Source organism: Aulonocara stuartgranti, assembly GCF_965226115.1.
Source record: "Aulonocara stuartgranti genome assembly, chromosome: 2".
Lineage (NCBI taxonomy): Eukaryota > Metazoa > Chordata > Actinopteri > Cichliformes > Cichlidae > Aulonocara > Aulonocara stuartgranti.
In genome coordinates this window covers 11595863-11615920 of record NC_138940.1, presented here as the reverse complement: position 1 = coordinate 11615920, position 20058 = coordinate 11595863, and the positions used below count along the sequence as shown (strand labels likewise).

Below are 20058 nucleotides of genomic sequence, written 5' to 3'. Positions count from 1 at the left end.
ATTATCTTAATTTTTTCAATTCAGAAGCTACATCCGTGTCTATACTTGTAGCTCTTGAAGTGTGACAAGCAGATAATGCACATTTTTCATTTCTTTCCAAGAATTTCATTATAGTTTTCCATACATGCAGTTTATAAGTTGCTGGGAATTTTTGACTGCTGAGTTTATCCAGAATTTAGTTAATTAATCAACTTTCTTTTACATGTAATTCAAAAGTAAAAACATGAGAAAACAAGTGGCAGATGTTTTGTGCTTGTTCAGTAGTTTTTGTTGTACGTGTAGTCTGGTTCAGCCTGTCTGCAGCTCTGTGCTTCCTCTTTAGTATTCTTCTGGCTCGCTGATTCTGGATGAAAGAAATCAGAATCACACATCCAGCTCCTCAAAGCTCTGAAATTCATCTTTTCTCCTTTTATTCTTTAATTCCTACAGAGGTGAAAGAGGAGACACAGAATACAAATTTCATGGCTATGTTTTTGACGAATGTCATTATTCATGGAGTCTTGGTCTTGATTTGGAGCCTGTCTTCCATTCATAGTTTTCAGTAATGTGATTAACACAAAGCAGCAGAGCACAAAACCCTGGACGAACATACTGGAACGCTGTTAGCTGTCAGTTTAACCCAAGGGTGACTGATTGACCACGTAGTTGTTAGTCCATATAGTTTAGCAACTTACCTGCACATTGCCTAACACACCTTCTAAAAACATCTGTCAGGTAGCAGAGGACGGTCATGTTTTGCCCTCCAGGTTGGGCAGCCCTTCAAGGAAATGTCGTCATGTGAAAACTTCAAATTGTTGGAATTATGGTATTGCTGGGGCCCGTTCTTCGTACGTTGCTTACTACATCCAAGATCAAATGACACATCCAAGATCAAATCATCGCGCTAACCGTGAGCTCGCTAATCCGGTTCCCCGAACACACCTGCTGTTGACGATTACTACAGCTGGACGCAGGAATGTGACATCACTGGGTGTCGTAAAAGGGGCTACGCATCGATAGTAGAAACATTGATTGGCAACCCGCTGATTGGTCGGCGAAAATGTCGAAGGGGCGTGCTCGGTATTTTCCGGCAGCAGAGCAAGAACTCATGAGTGAGGGATTTCAGGAGTTTCAGAGTTTAATTAAAACGCAAGAGAACACTGCAAAGGCTGCAAAAGCAAGGAGAGAGGGCTGGCAGAAAGTTGCTGACAAATCAAACTCGTAGGTAATTTAATAATAATAATAATAATGGATTGGATTTATATAGCGCTTTCCAAGGCACCCAAAGCGCTTTACGATACCACTATTCATTCACTCCCACATTCACACACTGGTGGAGGCAGCTACGGTTGTAGCCAGGCTGCCATATCGCGCCATCGGCCCCTCTGGCCAACACCAGTAGGCGGTAGGGTAGATCTATCATATGACACTATATTGTCCAATATCATATGGCATTATATTATATTATAATATGTTATATTATATCCCCTTTCACATTAGAGCCACAACAGGACCCACAAGAACATGGGAACAAGTAAAAGTGGAATACAGGAGTATTCTACAGAATGGTAATATTTATCTCTTAGATTGCTTTGCGTCTCTTGGCAAGGTAATACTGGCCTGTAATACTCTGTTAGTTTGTTCATAACAGCAACCAAGAAAAGGGCAGAGGAAAAAAAGACAGGTGGTGGTCCTGCACCCCCTCGTCAACAAGTTGGTTAAGTAAATAATACCCTCACGGGAATATCGATATCTCTCTATGAGCACACTGTCGCGCTGAGCTAAAGGATCCTGTCTATCCCGCAATATACGCTGAATTCTGAGGACTCTCCTTATCAATCTTGCACCTTCCGCAATGGGTTGGTCGCGTATACGGACAGGACATGGCTGCGACAGGCTTCCCAAATCCACCTTCGCTTTTATAGCCGTGGTCTCTCATCTTGATTACACGAAGTAATTTACAATTACTACTCTGAAATATGAATTACATCTGTAATAATCACATACATGTAATAGAATGTTAATAGTTCATTTCCCTTTTTTAGGAAATGACCTGTATGTATCTGTGTGACATCAATAAAAGGATCAAGTGCTGCATTATCTTTAGTTACATTGATAATATTTATTTATGGTGAAACAGTGGAGAAATATCGCTGTTGCTTTCGTATAAATGAAGCGGACATACCTGCGTGGCCGCGATCTAATCCTGTTTACATAAAGTAAACCTGCTCCCGAGCAGGTTTACGCTTACGGCTCTGTTGCTATGACAGCAAGTCCCGGATGAGCTTCGGGGAACCGACTGATCCAGGATCACGCGAAATCGTCAACAATCTAATCCGGCTAACCTACTTAGCGAGGTACGAAGAACGGGCCCCAGGTCTGTGCGGATCATTTATTGGATTTGTCGTGGTTCTCGTTAATCTTAAACTCATGCTTTTGTGTGTTCCCATGAGTTTTTAAATGGGCCGCCTGGTCCTTGAGTTAGTCATACAAGCACATGTTGTTCAGTCAGTATGCCCTCTGTAGTGAGCCTCATTGGTCTTTTCTCTTCTGCCTGGTGCACAATCTGATATCTTGTGTTGGTGTTGTCCCTGCATCTTCAAACCTAATATTGGCCTAGGTTCAACACTGCAAGTGACCAATCACATTGTTCTGTAACGTGGACACATCATCACATCACAAACCAAACGCTAGTCCTGTAACCCTAACCACAATCACATACTAACCCCGAACCCTGACCCTAACTGCCCCCTTTTTATATTTTTTCCTGAGTGGATTATTCCTGATCCGAGCCTTAAGATCCACACTGACATCTCACTTAACCCGAGTAAATCTTTTTTGAAGCGTTCCAACATTTTAGTGATGGGATTTCCGGCTCTTTTTAGAGATCCGGCTCTTTCGGTTCGGCTCACTAAAAAGAGCCGGCTCTTTCGGCTCCGAACCGGCTCTTCAGGTTGTTTTGTTGCTTTAATTAATTTATTATTAACAATAATATAAAATTATGCACAAAAGGAATTACTAACGTAAAAACAAGTGGTTTTATTTATATATGTTTATATATAAATATATGCGGTGGCCCCTAGAGACAAAACACGTACAAACTCCAAAACACATTTCTAGCATGAACTGAACTTCCAAAGCAGAGCTACTAGATCACTTAAATTACACAATTGAAAGCATGTGTGTATTGTTTGTGTATTTATACACAGGCACTCATATATATATTCAAATAATTTAAAAAAAAAAGTTCATTTACCTGTTATTACCACACACCAAATCCGGTCGTTGGTACTTGCTGGCTTGTGTAGCCACAAGATAACAAAGGCTCAACACTGCGCCCAGCATCCTGGAGCACTTCTGTTGTCTTTTGTACGTGTTTTGAGTTTTTATGTGCTTCTGAGTTTTTACGTGCTTCGGAGTTTGTACGTGTTTTTACATGTTTTGGAGTTTTTACGTGTTTTGGAGTTTGTACGTGTTTTTACGTGTTTTGGAGTTTGTACATGCTTCAGAGTTCGTGCTTTGTCTCTAGGGGCCACCGTAAATATACTTTTATTTATTCACTCCACATAAAATGTAATAAATAAATCATATAATACAAAAATCAACTATTCACATTTCAAGTTTTAACTATTTAAATTTTCAGCTTTTTCCTTTCACAAATTTAAAGTGAAAAGAACACAAAACACTGCAAACCACAACACAATTAAATATAAATTATAATATGAAAACTAAAAGAACATGCATATTCTCTGTCATATGGACCTGCATGAATAAACTTTCTCAATCCTTTATCATCTGCAACCGAAAATAGTTGTGGATGATTACTATACCTTTCTAATGTTGCTGTCCCTGCCTCCCCAGCCAACATTTATATGTGGGGCCCATATGGTTTGGAAATGGGCTGAAAAATGGGCCCCATATAGGATTGTCCGCGGGTTCCGTAATGGCCCCATGTTAAATGCCCATATAGGTGTTATATTGGTAAAATCTAGGAACTAAATGGGCCCCAACTGGGCAACATACACAGAAACCCACCCGGGCCCCATCTTTTAATTTTTTTTGGGTACCATGTGGGCACCACATAGGCTAAAAAGTGGGTTTTAAGTGGGATTGTCTGCGGGTTCCATAATGGCCCCATTTTATAAGCCCATCTTGGTGTTATATTGGCAAAATCTAGGAACTAAATGGGCCCCAACTGGGCAACATACACAGAAACCCACCCAGGCCCCATCTTTCAAGTTTTTTGTGGGTACCACGTGGGCACCACATAGGCTAAAAAGTGGGTTTTAAGTGGGATTGTCCGCGGGTTCCATAATGGCCCCATTTTATAAGCCCATCTTGGTTTTATATTGGTAAAATCTAGGAACTAAATGGGCCCCAAATGGGCAACATACACAGAAACCCACCCAGGCCCCATCTTTCAAGTTTTTTGTGGGTACCACGTGGGCACCACATAGGCTAAAAAGTGGGTTTTAAGTGGGATTGTCCGCAGGTTCCATAATGGCCCCATTTTATAAGCCCATCTTGGTTTTACATTGGTAAAATCTAGGAACTAAATGGGCCCCAACTGGGCAACATACACAGAAACCCACCCAGGCCCCATCTTTCAAGTTTTTTGTGGGTACCACGTGGGCACCACATAGGCTAAAAAGTGGGTTTTTAAGTGGGATTGTCCGCGGGTTCCATAATGGCCCCATTTTATAAGCCCATCTTGGTTTTACATTGGTAAAATCTAGGAACTATATGGGCCCCAACTGGGCAACATACACTGAAACCCACCCAGGCCCCATCTTTCAAGTTTTTTTGTGGGTACCATGTGGGCACCACATAGGCTAAAAAGTGGGTTTTAAGTGGGATTGTCCGCGGGTTCCATAATGGCCCCATTTTATAAGCCCATCTTAGTGTTATATTGGCAAAATCTAGGAACTAAATGGCACCCAACTGGGAAAGTACACAAAAACCCACCCAGGCCCCATCTTTCAAGTTTTTTGTGGGTACCATGTGGGTTCCACATAGGCTAAAAAGTGGGTTTTAAGTGGGATTGTCCGCGGGTTCCATAATGGCCCCATGTTAAATGCCCATCTTGGTGTTATATTGGTAAAATCTGGGAACTAAATGGACCCCAACTGGGCAAAGTACTCAGAAACCCACCTGGGCCCCATTTTTCAAGTTCTTAGTGTGTACAAGATGAGGAAAACATGAGCTAAAAAGTTGGAATGGTATTATCAGTGGGTTCTGTAGTTGCATCTTACTTCTTGTTTGAATTGGCTAATTTCTGGCACTGGGCGGGTCCCATGTAGAAAAACAGCCACAAAATCAAATTAACAGACGGCCAATACGGCTTCTGTGACACAAAGACACTAAATATATTAAAGCTGACTGCAAATAGAAACATCAAGAGGGGACACAAAACACATTTTGTTCACATTTATTTTGTCACACAACTGTGGGTTTAAGTAACTGTATTCCAAGGAGTGTGAACTTAAAAAACTAGAAATATCAAACTACATTCAAATTGCTTAGAGTTGAAACTGTAGCAACATGGGAAAAAATAAGAAGGGAAACTCAGAACCTTGTCTTGAATCAGCAGAGGTGTCTGTTATGTTTTTTTACAGAGCCGTTAGTCTATTTTGTCCCCTAGCAGCCCTCAGTCCTCCTCTGTCTCTAGCTCCAGTGAACCATTTGGAGAGAGCTTTCTCTGCTTCTTGCAGGTTGACTTTTGCAGTCAAAGAATTCTTCTTCAGTGCCTCTGCAAATGAAGAAGAAAAATGGGTAAGCCAAAGTAAAGGTAACCATAGCTTACTTCCTTTGGTAATGATTTACAAAGAACAATGTTTATTTCACTTTCTTGCCTCAAATATATAAGATGGCACAATAACCAATCTCACTTACACTTTCAAACACTTTATTAAAAAAAGTGTCTCAAGTGAAATTAACTTACCATACACAACATTAAAGAGGCGCAAATCTCGGAACTTTTTCTTCCCATGTCGGCCAAGCAAGTTGTACTCCACGGCAAGCTCGGGTGATATGAGGAATTTCATCATTCTCCTTGTAGCATCATCTACACTTGTTCCCCCTATATCTGCTACCATGGCAACCTGAGGGGAACATACAAAAAGGACAGATTAGATCATAGGTGTCAAACTCTGGCCTGCAGGCCAAATTTGGCCCCCAGCCTACTTATATTTGGCCCGCGAAGCCATACCAAATTACTATTAGAGCTGGCCTACTGGTATTATACAGCTAATATATATATATATATATTGTTTAGTATTAAGCTTTGCTTGTTCCATATTCAGTTTTTCAGAAAAATGTGTTTGAGTCCATAAGAAAAGATTCATTCCTATATCTGGAGGAATAAATATATTTCAATAAATATTAACGTTAGCCTGCGACTTTGTTCCAGTTTTGAATTTTGAGTTTAACACCCCTGGATTAGATACTGGCATCTGGGTAGGATGGGTAGGATGCCTCCCTGGGGGAGGCGTTTTGGGCACATCCAACCAGGAAGAGACCCAGAGGAACACCCAGGACATGCAAAAGGGACTATGTTTCTCTGCTGGCCTGGAAATGCCTTGGGATTCCGCTGTGGGAGCAGGGCCAAGAGACTGGAGAGAGCGAAGTCTGGGCCTCTCTACTTAGTACCGGATTGGGTCACAGGGGGAGCAGCCTAAGCTTAAGATAATGGACCAGGAATGGAGGATAAATGGACGCTTTACATATTACTTAATGTTAATTGTGTGGAGATAAAAAAATACTACACAGCAAAATCTCCAGTTTTAAATTAACACTGGAGAGTGTCTATATGGGTCCACACCTCAGAGTGTTAAATACAACACTGTTGAGTGTTAAATTAACACTTTTGACAGTGTTATATGTTTAAAAGTAACCTAGTCAGTTTTGAAGATTAACAATGGCTAACACTGAGCAGTGCTGATTTTCTAATACTGGAAAATAACTCAAAATGTTAGAAATATTCCAGTACCGTCATGGAAAACCACCATGGTGGAAAACCAAAACAGCAAAAGTAAGAGGGAATTCATGACGATGTTTACGTGAAGCGAAATTTTCAGTGTAGTTTGGATCTTCTTTTGCTGCTGGTTCAGTCAATATTGTTTGAAAAAAGATAAAACCTGCAGCTTCAGAATCTAGCACAAAAAACACAAAGTACCGTCGGCTGAGAAAGGCCACATCTCACTGATTCTGATCTGTCGGCGGGTCCGCGCTTTGTGTTTACATCTTTGTGCAGAATGCGTGTGCCTGCTCTCATTTACTTTCTCCAAACTAAAATAGGTTTTATTTGATAAATCTATAATCAAAACCCACCCCTATTCCTTACCCCTTTATCATTTATCCATAATGTTAAGCAGGACACCTGTGAATATTTTGTTGTTTTAGCTGTAAAAGTGTCATAAAATCAGCTGTGAGTGTGTGTGCTTTTTTCCATTTTTTCAGGATTACTTCTAGTTTCCACATCTGCTAGGTTTTTTTCTCTACTGTATACTATAAGAGTGTAATCGGGGATTAATAACAGAAAAGGGCAAAAAACAAACTTGAAATTTTACTGTTGTTTTAACTGAAAAAGGGACTCATAATGTACATGAATAAAAGATTTCGAATAGGCAATTTGAATTATTAATTGTAAAACAGAACAAAAACAATTTTGTGACCTTTGGCCCTGTGGTTTGTTTTTGGGCATCTCTTTTCTTCTAAATAAGTCCAGCTGTGTTGGGCCCCTGGTAGAGCTCTGGTTGGAAGAGACAGGTTGGAAAAACCTGTCATCGGCGACGGGTTGGGGGCTAAAAGGTTAAAATAAATAGGAACTGGCCAGAATTTGCATAAACTATCATAGCAGAACAAATATAAGAAATCTATCCGTTATCAAAATCAGAATCAAATGCTTCATTAGAATAAAAAAAATGTAACTTTCTGGAAGGTAAACATATGGTATAGGGCTGCCACAAACGATTATTTTGATAGTCGACTAGTCACCGATTATTTTTGCGATTAGTCGACTAATCAGATCATCATCCATTGGATATAAAACGTACAGCTTATTGCACCAGCAGCATCTGCTCTTATATAACTATCATTAGCTTACAGCTTTAAGTGTTTAAGGTCTGTGCTAACTAAAAATAAAGAAAGACAAGATGATAGTTTATTAAATTTGAATGAAATTTGCAGATTGTTTCGGTGAAGTTTAATAAACTCCTTGCTATCTAAAATATAACAGGACACCGGAGTAAATTCTCCAGCATCTCACACTTCTGATAATCAGCTGTCTGCTTGATGTTTATTCAGCTGTGTAAAAACTATAAATTTAATCTCAGCCAAACCGATTTACTCAGGAACAAATAAAATACAAAAAAAGCCAAACAATAACAGTTTTAAGTTATCTAAGTGACTCATATATCATGTTTAACCTGAGTAGCGAAAGACGGCGGTAGGTTTGAAAACGATTTGCCGGGAGTCCGGTGTTCTCACGGCTCTAGTGAGCCTAGCTATCGAGCTAGTGGGTAACAGACGTCTCCGAAAACGTCGGAGCGCTTTTGAAAATATGTGGTGTCTTGATAAACTGAGCAGATATTTGAGGTTTATACAGCTACATTCTCGCCTGAAAATATGCTAAACGTTTATTTTGTGACCCAGAAAGAATAATAAGAGTAATATTAAAACTAAGTAGCTGCCGCCATTGTTGTAAACTGAGCTGGGCTGCGCTATGAATTCTGGGACAGAGCTACTTCTTCTTCGGGGTTTAACGGCAGCTGACATCCTTGTACATGCAGTGCTGCCATCATCTGTTTCAGTCCGTTATTACACTCTTAAATCCTACTACTTATTCCTGCGTCTTTTGTGATCTTACAAAGCTTCAAACGACGTGTCGACTATTAAATCAGTCGTCGACGATTTTGATAGTCGACGTAATCGTGACTAGTCGACTAATCGTGGCAGCCCTAATGTGGTATAAAAGTAACATCTCAGAAAAAAAAAAAAATCATAGCAACAGAAAGACATGGTAGCAGATGTGATGGTCTCTGGCCTGCTTTGCTGCCTCAGGACCAGTAAGACTTGCTGTGTTAAATGAAACCAATTATGCTGTATACCAAAAAAAATCATGAAGGAGAATGTCTTTCAGAAAATATATCAAAGAATTTTTCTGGCTACTGTATAAAGAACAGTGGCAAGCAGAATGGGGAGGGAAAAAAAAAGCTTACTACAGCAGACATGAGACTGGAGTCCTCCAGTTTTCCATTAAGAGCCTCAACATCGTCTTGGGTTTTAAGAGGTAAAACAACCCCTTCAGGGACCTCCGTAACTGAACCGTTTTTCTGCTTCAGCAAGGCATTTAACATCTTGCTATGAACCAGTTGAGTCTCCTTCACTTCCTCTAAAATGGCAAGTACTTTCGAGAACATGGCTTCACAAGTGGGGCTGGCGGCACTCCGGGCAGTGGGGCTGGCGGCACTCCGGGCAGCGGGGCTGGCGGCACTCCGGGCAGCGGGGCTGGCGGCACTCCGGGCAGCGGGGCTGGCGACTACACTATTGTTTTTTCCAGAGGGTCGCTGAAGGAGTTGTTCTGGAGGCGTGGGTGGAAGTTCTTCATCTGAATCAGAAGGCTCACTTGATTCAGTGTGGCTGCTCAGTTGATTGATCAGTTTAACACTTGGCCTAGAAAGGTTAAGCACAGAACATTTATGACACTGCAGGAAATAAACTTCATCTTGTTTGTATGCTAGTACCACTTACTTTCTTTTTCTTATGCCATTCTCATTGTCCGTCAAGTCTGATGAATACTCTGCTTGATGCAACTTTGCCCTGGCATTTGCATAAGTTGCTATAACATAAATTGTACAGAATACAACATGTAAGATACAATGTAAAGAAGAAATAAATCTGCAAAAACAATGACAATGAAAAAATGGTTTCCAGTAGAATAGAATAGAATAATCCTTTAATTGTCCCACAAGGGGAAATTTGGTTGTAACAGCAGCCAGAAAGACACATATAGAAACAAACAGTACACAGGACACAGAACAGAAACATACAATAATACAGTAATACAGGGCCTTACAATTTCAAAAGCCTCCAAGTAAAAAAAAAAAAAAAGTTCATGTATAAACTTTTAAAGAAAAGGAAATACAGATGTAGTGTACAAATAAAGTCAAACTTACCTGCATTTCCCATGACACGGACATTGCAGAGTAGCCAGTTGCTGGTTGGTGGTGTTCCTTCCTTTACAGCCTTTGTCACATTCACCAATGAGGCAGGAGGCCACCAGCATAATTTTCTCTCTGCGTCATGGAACCACTCTGATGGAATGATGTCTACCTTCTTGCAGCCATCAGAGTCAACTTCATCCACAAACTCGACCACACTGAATGAAGACATCCTGTAAACGCCATTAAGTTACATGCTGTGTAGCTGAGGCAAAGCTACAAATGCATTACGAAAAGGTAACAAAATAATTGGTTTTGTAAATTTAGTTACAGGAGCACTAGCAAGATGACCTGACAGTTTTGACAACAAATGTACACCCAGAGATGTTGAATCAATAGGGTAGTTAAAAAACGCTGTTCCAGTCTCAAACAGTTCAAACAAAACATGTATTTCTCCGATGAACAGCACAATGTTCCGCACAACTGCAACTTTGCCTTCAAGATCAAAACAATTTGTTCCACTGGAGGTGGAGATTATTTGATTTCCATGTCTGTACATCTTGTACTGAAAAGAATGATGGACAAAAAATTCAGTCATCATAGGTCCAGATGTATGTGGCTGTGTGAGTACACCCTCTGGCATTTTGCAAGACCTGTGAGGATACAATTGCTTTTCACAAACTCGTCTGACAATTTGCTGTACAGGATCCTGTGGTCTTCTCACCATCTTTTTTAACTGTCCCAAATAATTCTCAAATGGAAAACATGAAACCAAATCCAGAGGGCCATACTTTGTAGCATCATCTGCTAGGTGCAAAAGACTGTGTGTATTGTTAACTAAGAATTTAGTCCCATAAATCTTAGCAAAGTTGGCAACAAAGCATCTCAATAATTTTTTTGCATAATAGCAGTACTCTTTACACAAAGGAGACAAAAGTATCCTCATAGCAGATGACAAAACCAGGAAGTTCTTGTACTGTGGATTGCACAGTTTCTGGAAAAGCACAACTGGTCCAGTATACAACAAAAATTGTCTTAATTCTGTAGCTTTCCATTGTCTGTACTCCATTAGGGACCGTGGCTTTCTGGAAAACGTGCGTGGCAGACTTTGCCTACACTGTTTTAAGTGATCTGAAATGGCAGACAGAGTAGAAGTAGGAACCCGACACTGCAATGGTCCCTTAATCCACAGGGCAAGTAATTTACGTACAATACCCAAGCAAATTAAATGCATATAGTCTAAGGGAAAGGCTGAAACCATGCCAATGCCTAGCTCTTGAAGAGGTGATTTGGAGTTGTGGTGATCTTCATCTAACATTTCTTCAAACTGAGAATCTGATCTGAGACTTGAATCCATATCTGGAAAAATAACTTTCCCATCAACATAAACACCATACTGTGTACAGCGCTCACAAGAACTGTAGCCACCATGACCTTTGATGCATTTTAAATAAGCTCTAGCTGGGGTGTCACAGATAAAAGCATCTGGAAGGGGTACATTGAAGTGTTTTCCATTGAAAACAATACCAGTTTTTGTGACCTTTTTTACATCTTCTATAAAATCATGCATGTAGTCGTTCACCGACTCAGGTTTGCAGGGACCAGCATATATACCCATCATGAAAACATTTGCTTGTGGCAGTTCAACTATCTTACCTAAAATAGGCCACAGTTGCATATTAGAGCTCTTAAAGAGAGGCAAACCATCAACATTCACACGAATGGTTAATGTATCAGTTTTCAGTTCATGTTGATTTATCATTTTCAGTTCTGACAATACTGCACTTTCAAGACCAAAATGGTAGTAACTTCCCCTGCCAATTTGTTTCACTTCACAGTCTTTTAATGTACTGAGCAAAGTTCTGGGATCCTTTGGCAAATCGAGACCAAGCTCCAAAAGTATGGTTAAGAGCTCTGACAACACAGAATGAGACACATTTCGGTTTGCTGCCCATTCAGCAAGTTTCCTCTTAGCATCAGAGTTTGACTCCACATCAGGAAAGTCACAGTTTTGTTCTTCATCCGCTTCACTATCCATGTAAAAGTCATTACTATTAAAATCCAGAGGTAAATCTTCATCCAAGCTGTTACTTGAATATTCCTCTACATTGTCCTCTGCCTTGTTGATAGTCTCATCTTTATTTTCTATATCTTCAATATTTTCCACTGCTTCATCCACAATCGAATGTTTGTTCGCCACATCTTCAGTGTATTGCAAAGCCTGGTCCACGGCCTTCTCTGCAAGTTCCACAGCATCTAAAGCAAGGCTCTGTAAATGCTGCTGAACTCTAACTTTAATTCTCCTTCTCCTCGTCCGTGATTTGGCAAGAAGGTAATCCATTTCACTAAAATACACAGAAGATTGTGTGCAGAATAGAAGTGTGAGCCATTTTCACACATACGGCAATCCATAAAATTGCAGAAGATATTCTGAAGAGGAATACAGTAGCTTGCAAAAGTATTCACCCCCCTTGAACTTTTCCACATTTTGTCACATTGCAGACACAAGCAGGTAGGGCTGGGCCATATTATACCATTCACGATAATACCGGTATAATGTTAGGCAACGATAGGAAAATGAAATATCGCGATAGAATGGGAGTAAAACGCGCATGCGCAGTGCCTTTGTTTTCATACGCACATGGCCGGTCGTTGAGTGAAACAGATGAACCAGAATTGGTTTGTAAAAATGGTGCAACTTCAGTGATGTGGAACTGGTTTGGTGTTTGTCCGTCAGATACACAACAAAGCACATTTTTTTGCTGAACATGCAAGCGGCCATCGTTATTGTCGTATTTGTCGGACTAAGATGCTCTTAAATCTGGGAGTAATCTGGGTCCTAAGCTCCGTATGCTTCATGTCAAACAACACTGCAGCATCACTTAGAGTTAAAAACTGTCTAAATTCTTTCATCTTTAATAAAACGATCAGCATTGCTGCTTTACCAGGTGTAACTATAAAGTTTAACTTCCAGGCATCCATGAAAACAAAAGTTATTACATTTAACGGAGTTAGAAGTTAGCAGGAAGCTAGCGGAAGTTAGCTCGCTAGTTTCGCTAGTTACCTAAGCATGATATAGCATGTTCTGACTGAGAGATTTCTGAAAAAAAATCAAACGTACAGCTCTGCTATCACTTCCAACATAAATGAAGACAGGAAACTAAACAGCAGTGACGTTTGTAGGGTTACTGAAGTTGGGCTAGCTGGTATATAATGATGTGCTACGTGATCGCTAGCGACACAGCTATGTTAGCATAACATAAACAGTGAAGCTGGAGGACGAACACTAACACTTTTCCACTTATAAAAGTTAATGTGAAGGTTCTTCATGGTTAGAGACAAATGCAATCGCATGGCAGGATGCTGTAAACGGACCAAACTTCAGTCAGGAGAACAACTGAGATAATCCATCCACAATACGAGGTTAGTTATTAATATACTGCAACAACATGGGAATAGAGCAGCTGCAGAGAATTCAACATTAATGAATCAATGTTACAGAAGTGGAGGAAGCAAGAAGAATGAGTTTAATAAAGTTTGATTTATCTGACTGCTTTGTTTCGCTTAATGTGCCTTATAATCCTGTGCACCTTATGGTCCAAAAAATGCGTACTGCACACTGCAGTTTAATGTTGCAAAGCACCTCTTTTTAACTTCAGTGGATATTATACATGGTTATGCTCAGGATATGTCAGCCCATTTCTACTGGAAATGCCTTTTGGTTAAACTTTCAGCAAGGAATTTGCATTTGCACTGTTACATTTCTATAAAGCTTTAATGTACATAAAAACCAGCTTCTTGTTTAAGTGAAAATAAATGGAAGGTTGTCTTTTTGCACTAGTAATGTTGTGGAGTTGTATTTTGTCTCGCATCAATTATATCGTCGGTTATATCGTTATCGCAAATTTTCAAATATATATCGTGATAAATATTTTTGGCCATATCGCCCTGCTCTACAAGCAGGAATCATTTTTATTGGAATTCCATGTGAAAGACCAACACAAAGTGGTGTACACGTGAAAGTGGAATGAAAGTCATACATGATTCCAAACATTTTTTACAAATAGATAACTGCAAAGTGGGGTGTGCGTAATTATTCAGCCCCCTTTGGTCTGAGTGCAGTCAGTTGCCCATGGACATTGCCTGATGAGTGCTAATGACTAAATAGAGTGCACCTGTGTGTAATCTAATGTCAGTACAAATACAGCTGCTCTGTCACAGCCTCAGAGGTTGTCTAAGAGAATATTGGGAGCAACAACACCATGAAGTCCAAAGAACACAGCAGACAGGTCAGGGATGAAGTTATTGAGAAATTTAGAGCAGGTTTGGGCTACAAAAAGATTTCCCAAGCCTTGAACATCCCACGAAGCACTGTTCAAGTGATCATTCAGAAATGGAAGGAGTATGGCACAACTGTAAACCTACCAAGACAAGGCCGTCCACCTAAACTCACAGGCCGAACAAGGAGGGCGCTGCAGAGAAAGAGAGAAATGCAGCCAAGAGGCCCATGGTGACTCTGGACGAGCTGCAGAGATCTACAGCTCAGGTGGGGGAATCTGTCCATAGGACAACTATTAGTCGTGCACTGCACAAAGTTGGCCTTTATGGAAGAGTGGCAAGAAGAAAGCCATTGTTAACAGAAAACCATAAGAACTCCCGTTTGCAGTTTGCCACAAGCCATGTGGGGACACAGTAAACATGTGGAAGAAGACACTCTGGACAGATGAGACCAAAAATGGAACTTTTTGGCCAAAATGCAAAACGCTATGTGTGGTGGAAAACTAACACTGCACATCACTCTGAACACACCATCCCCACTATTCTTCTTTCACGTGGGATTCCAATAAAATCGATTCATGTTTGTGGCTGTAATGTGACAAAATGTGGAAAAGTTCAAGGGGGCCGAATACTTTTGCAAGCCACTGTATTTGGAAACATTGTTTGTAAAAAAACACTTCAGCCAGAGTGGAGATTTTCCATCAATCTACACTGTAAAATGTATAAATCAGCAAGTGATAAATTCTCACTGCTGGTATTTTCTCAAAGAGTTGTATGTGATAGAAATTGCTGTTTATAGTCCTTCTGTACATCTGCATGTTGCTTCCCAATTAAAATCTATAATTGTGGGGATTCATATTCATGTGATACTTATAACAACAGTTATCAAGTATACCAATTTAACTTTGCTGATGTGCTTGAAGGAAAATGGTTATTTCCATGTATTTCCCTATTCTGCCTTTAATTTTGAGGAGTTCCTTCTAGCTGTTACAGTGCTATGGGCTCAAAATGTGGTCATAAATATTTTGTACTTGTAAATCAGGATTTGTATGTGTAAAAAAGATTTGTGTGTGTGTGTGTGTAAGAAAAGATTTGTGTGTGTGTGTGCATAAAAAAAGATCTGTATGTGTAAAAAGAATTTGTGTGTGCGTAAAAAAGATTTGTGTGCAAAAAAAAGAACCCTGCAAGTTACAAGTATGAATTTTGACCCTATTTTTCTTCCTTTCATCTGATTGGTCAATGTCATGTCACAAATGTAACAATCCAATCAGAGAACAGATGGGTTTGGCTGTCGGAGGGGCGCTTTTTTGAACTGCAGGTCTTTGAAGGGAATAAATGCCCTTTTACATGCCAACCCAGCGTTTTCCTTCATCACCACGAAGGAAAACAGTCTGTGGTCATCCGACTTTGGTGATTTTTGTGTCACAGGTCTACGTGCTTAATACAGGGACTTCCACAGCCTTTTCAACAGCGCTGCGGGGCGGGCAATGTTTTGGAAATGACAGCTTTCATTACAAAGCTTTCTCCGTTATGAATTAGCATACATGTTTTTATTGAACATTTGAAGAACTAGCAAAAAAACCCAGAAACTCTTGTAGAGGACATAAAGTCAGAGATAGAAAAGACAAGGAGCAGATGCATCTAGTACAGGTAGAGCTGCTGCAAAAACCCACAGAGCTCAGCAGCCAGCGCTACAAATTCTGGATCCTTTGCTTTTAGTTAGCAGTTAGCATTAGCAGCACATCCTGCGTCTGATGTGAAAGCACTTTTATGCTGCGCACTGTGACTCACAGCAATGGTCCCGGGTCAGCCCTGACTTTGTGTTAAACTAATCCTAAAGTAATAATGGTATTTCTAACCAGTGATATACCACAACTTTATCCTTTCAACAGCTGCTGAGAGTTAGGGGACCTAGCTGCTATCGGATATTTATATAGAGATCCTCCAGCTTCAAACTGTATCACCCTTCAAGGACCTGCAGTTCAAAAAAGCTCCCCTCCGACAGCCAAACCCATCTGTTCTCTGATTGGATTGTTACATTTGTGATTGACATGACATTGACCAATCAGATGAAAGGAAGAAAAATAGGGTCAAAATTCGTACTTGTAACGTGCAGGGTTTTTTTGGCCACACACAAATACTTTTTACACATACAAATCCTGATTTACAAGTACAAAATATTTATGACCACATTTTGAGCCCATACAGTGCACCTAAAACAAAAAATCTGCAGTGATTTACATTTGTTGAATGATCAATTTTGTAAATTAACAGTCTGTTTGTGTGCACAGCTTACAAAACTGTACTGTAAGGCATGCTCTGATTGCATGCTAAAATGTTGTTGCTTAAAAATAAAATCTGTAATACATGATAATTAAGAACATCAGCATAAAGACTTATTAAAAAGTAGATACACAATTTCTATAGAATGGAAAACAACTCAGTTAATTTTTGTTCCTATGAATATCAGCATCTTAAACAACTCCAACAACTACGACGAAAAACGCTTTCCTGCTCCCCTCACCATCCGCTGATTAACACTGAGCTGCTGCTGTCAACACCATCAAACTTATTTAATGTTTAATGTTATGTTATTTTTAAATCTTTACCAAAGCTTAACGACTATGGATGCTCACACCTGCTGTTAAAAAAACTGTTAGAAATTACAGGAGTAATTTCTTTTTTTTTTTTTAAAGCGGCACTGCATTTTTATTGGTTACCATGTTTATTACCACTTTTATCAGTAAAAACCTTCCTATAAAGTATAGATTTCAATTCAACTCACCTTAATGAGCTGCACTACTTACAGTCCTGTGAGCTCTGGTTACTGACAGCAGGTGTGAATGTTTGGAGTCCTAAACTCAGATAGAGATTCGAATAACAAGGGAATGTAAAATGTTTTGATGCACCTGACAGCAGCAGCTCAGAGAGAACTCCAATTGTGAGGGGAGGAGCAAAACTGTCAGAGTTGTGGGACATGTGAAGAGAGCACTGTTGGCATTATGTTAGCACAAAACATTGAAATTTCAGTAGATGTCTAATTATGAAATTGGTCATTGACTCCTGCAGCTAAATAAACATTTATACCGATTACCAGAAGAAAAAAAATAGTAATGCACTCCTTTCACAGATGTACCATTAACCATCACTTTTCAAAATAATCCGTGCAAGCTATTGAATATGGCTAATAAGTAATACAAATAATATGAAAATGACTTACATGTCAAAGATGGTGTTTGAGATCCCAAAGAATCTAAATGTCATAAGGAAATAAAAGAAAGTACATGAGAAAGAAAAAGTTGCAAACGTTTCCATTTTTTCCAGGATAATTCAATATAGGAGATTTACTTACTAATGCACAAAATGAACAGTGTAATTATAAGTTTGAAATGCACTGCAAGTGTTTATATGGTAAACTGATCAACTCCAACAGCAAACACTGGCAGTGCAAAAATGTACCTAACTAGCTGACAAACTTTAAAGTCACGGGAAGATATATATAAATGGTGACATATCCCAGAACAAATCTGAACATAAAAATATTATTAATTGTCTATCTTCAGCAACTGTGTGCTGTACAAGCAGTATAAAATTTTAACATGTTTCATTTACAGTTGAATGACACAAAATCACTTAGGGGGGCACATATGACCTGCAGGCTGCACTTTGGACATCCTGCAGTAGACTGCTACATAGACTACTTAACTATGCATAGGGGGATATTTAGTGAAAGACTTAATTTTATTAAATAGTTAATTAAGCCATCAATGGGAGTTAGATTTAATACTAGTGTTTTACACAGCATTCAGCTATAGTAACATGTTCTGCATTTTCCTACATCACCATCTGATCTGCACTTACTTATTAAATTAATAACTGCCTTGGACCAATAACTAGATGGAACAGCACAGTATTTAAGGCTACGTCCACACGTACACGGGTATTTTTGAAAACGCAGATTTTTCTGTGCGTTTTCACCTTTCGTCCACATGTAAACGGCATACGGTTACTGAAAGCGGAGACTTTTTTGAAACTCATGCCAGGGTGGAGATTTTCAAAAACCGTTTTTGCGTTTAGGTGTGGATGAGGGAAACAGAGGAAACGCAGCATCAAAGGTCTGTGCCTTTTTTGACATCACACCATGTGCCAGGTTATTGCTTCAGTGAAATGAATTTCTACAATGACTTAGAAAAAATACCATTACTGTTAATTTTACTCTATGCAGTGTTTCAATGCTTACATATACACAGTTACTGTCCCTCCACACATAGGACTCAGTTCTGCTTCTATGCACCATCTTTGTTTACTCTTTCCCACCCAGGCTTCATGACTTCTGATTGGCCGACATTTCTACACGTTAGGAATATATCGCCACCTGCTGCTTTGGCATGTTCCTATCAGCGTTTTGGCTTTTGCGAGTGGACGGGATTTTTTTTTAAAAATTTTTTTAACGAAAACAGAAAATGTCCGTTTTCAAAATTACCCATGTACGTGTGGACGTAGCCTGACAGTGATCCAGGCAGTGTTTAGGCTGAAAAAGCTGTGTTTGTCCCCCATCCCCCGTTCTTTTTGCACACCATAAATGCATATCTGATAACATTACCATTTAAGCTGCAAGCATCTACTGCAGTAATTTAAACAAACATCTCATATTTTACACCCCTATAAAGTGAGCTTGCCACATTGCACATGTATGTCACGTGGTACTGTACGACTAACTGCCATTTTGTTTACTGAGTAGTGCATAATGGCGCATTACCTGAGCGGGAATCCACTAAAGCACAGTACTAAAAAATAAAAAAAATCATTACTTTTTGAATTAATTAAAAATAGCTGGTTGCAGATGCACAGAGGGAGAAAAAACGCGGTGTACATTATATTACGTAAATTCACAAACTGTATAGAGATATTGGTGCGATGGAAACAGAATAAGATAAGATAAAATGTACTTTACTGAGTAGAATATAGGCAGTAGGAGTTTTGTGAGTAACTTTTAATTATATTCGCCAAAGACAATAACAGCAAATTAACCCAGTTCCACCTGCTAGCTAAGGATGTTATATGCCTCTCTCCCTTATACCGTTTAGGACAAGTATAGAAAGCAACTAAAATAACCATTGATGATAACTTATCAAACCTTCAGTATTTACCTTGGTGTTAGTTTTAAATTCCTTTAAATGATGTCCTCCACGTACTCCAGGAACCAGCAAGTCAAAAATCTGCTCACAACTGAGGACAGACCACACTAGTCCATAGGCGGCGCAATCTGCTCCTCCCTCATTTCAACAAAAAAGACTGCGAAGACTGGTTGCCGCTCACTTTAAAAAACAACTTTATTTAAAAAGTTTTTTTTTTCATAGGCGGCGCAATCTGCTCCTCCCTCATTTAAACAAAAAAGACCGCGAAGACTGGTTGCAATAGGAACCGCTCACTTTAAAAAACAACTTTATTTAAAAAGTCATTTTATGCCTGATACAAACATTTTAAAAGGCAAACCATGCACAAGTTAAAAAGATAAATTTTAGTTTTTAAGTATAGGAATGGTTAATATGTTTTAAAAAATCATATGTAATTATTGTCAAATAACATAAAAATAAAACAACATAATAATAAAAGCATAATTGACAGAATATATCATAAT

General features: G+C 39.4%; 1 protein-coding gene and 1 long non-coding RNA gene across 2 annotated transcripts; both read right to left on the bottom strand.

Annotated features, from left to right (window-relative positions):
• Positions 1 to 5374: 5374 nt before the first annotated feature.
• On the bottom strand, positions 5375 to 10179 carry LOC309717291 (uncharacterized protein). The gene is made up of 5 exons (XM_082551733.1): positions 10155 to 10179; positions 9730 to 9817; positions 9198 to 9651; positions 5921 to 6080; positions 5375 to 5728 (listed from the first exon to the last, which is right to left on the bottom strand). The coding sequence occupies exons 1-5, from the start codon at positions 10165 to 10167 to the stop codon at positions 5589 to 5591; spliced, it is 855 nt and encodes a 284-aa protein (XP_082407859.1). The 5' UTR covers positions 10168 to 10179; the 3' UTR covers positions 5375 to 5588.
• A 2234-nt stretch (positions 10180 to 12413) lies between these two features.
• On the bottom strand, positions 12414 to 19777 carry LOC309717528. The gene is made up of 3 exons (XR_014279722.1): positions 19568 to 19777; positions 17638 to 17670; positions 12414 to 12484 (listed from the first exon to the last, which is right to left on the bottom strand). It is a non-coding gene; the product is annotated as an uncharacterized lncRNA (long non-coding RNA).
• Between the last annotated feature and the right edge of the window lie 281 nt (positions 19778 to 20058).

Bases quoted from the DNA above. Each gene is read 5' to 3' on its own strand.
- LOC309717291 (XM_082551733.1), bottom strand. The intron at 9,652-9,729 runs GTAAGTGGTACT...TAACCTTTCTAG, and splicing joins AATGGCATAAGAAAAAGAAA to GCCAAGTGTTAAACTGATCA. The intron at 6,081-9,197 runs GTAAGCTTTTTT...TGTTCCCCTCAG, and splicing joins CCAGTCTCATGTCTGCTGTA to GTTGCCATGGTAGCAGATAT.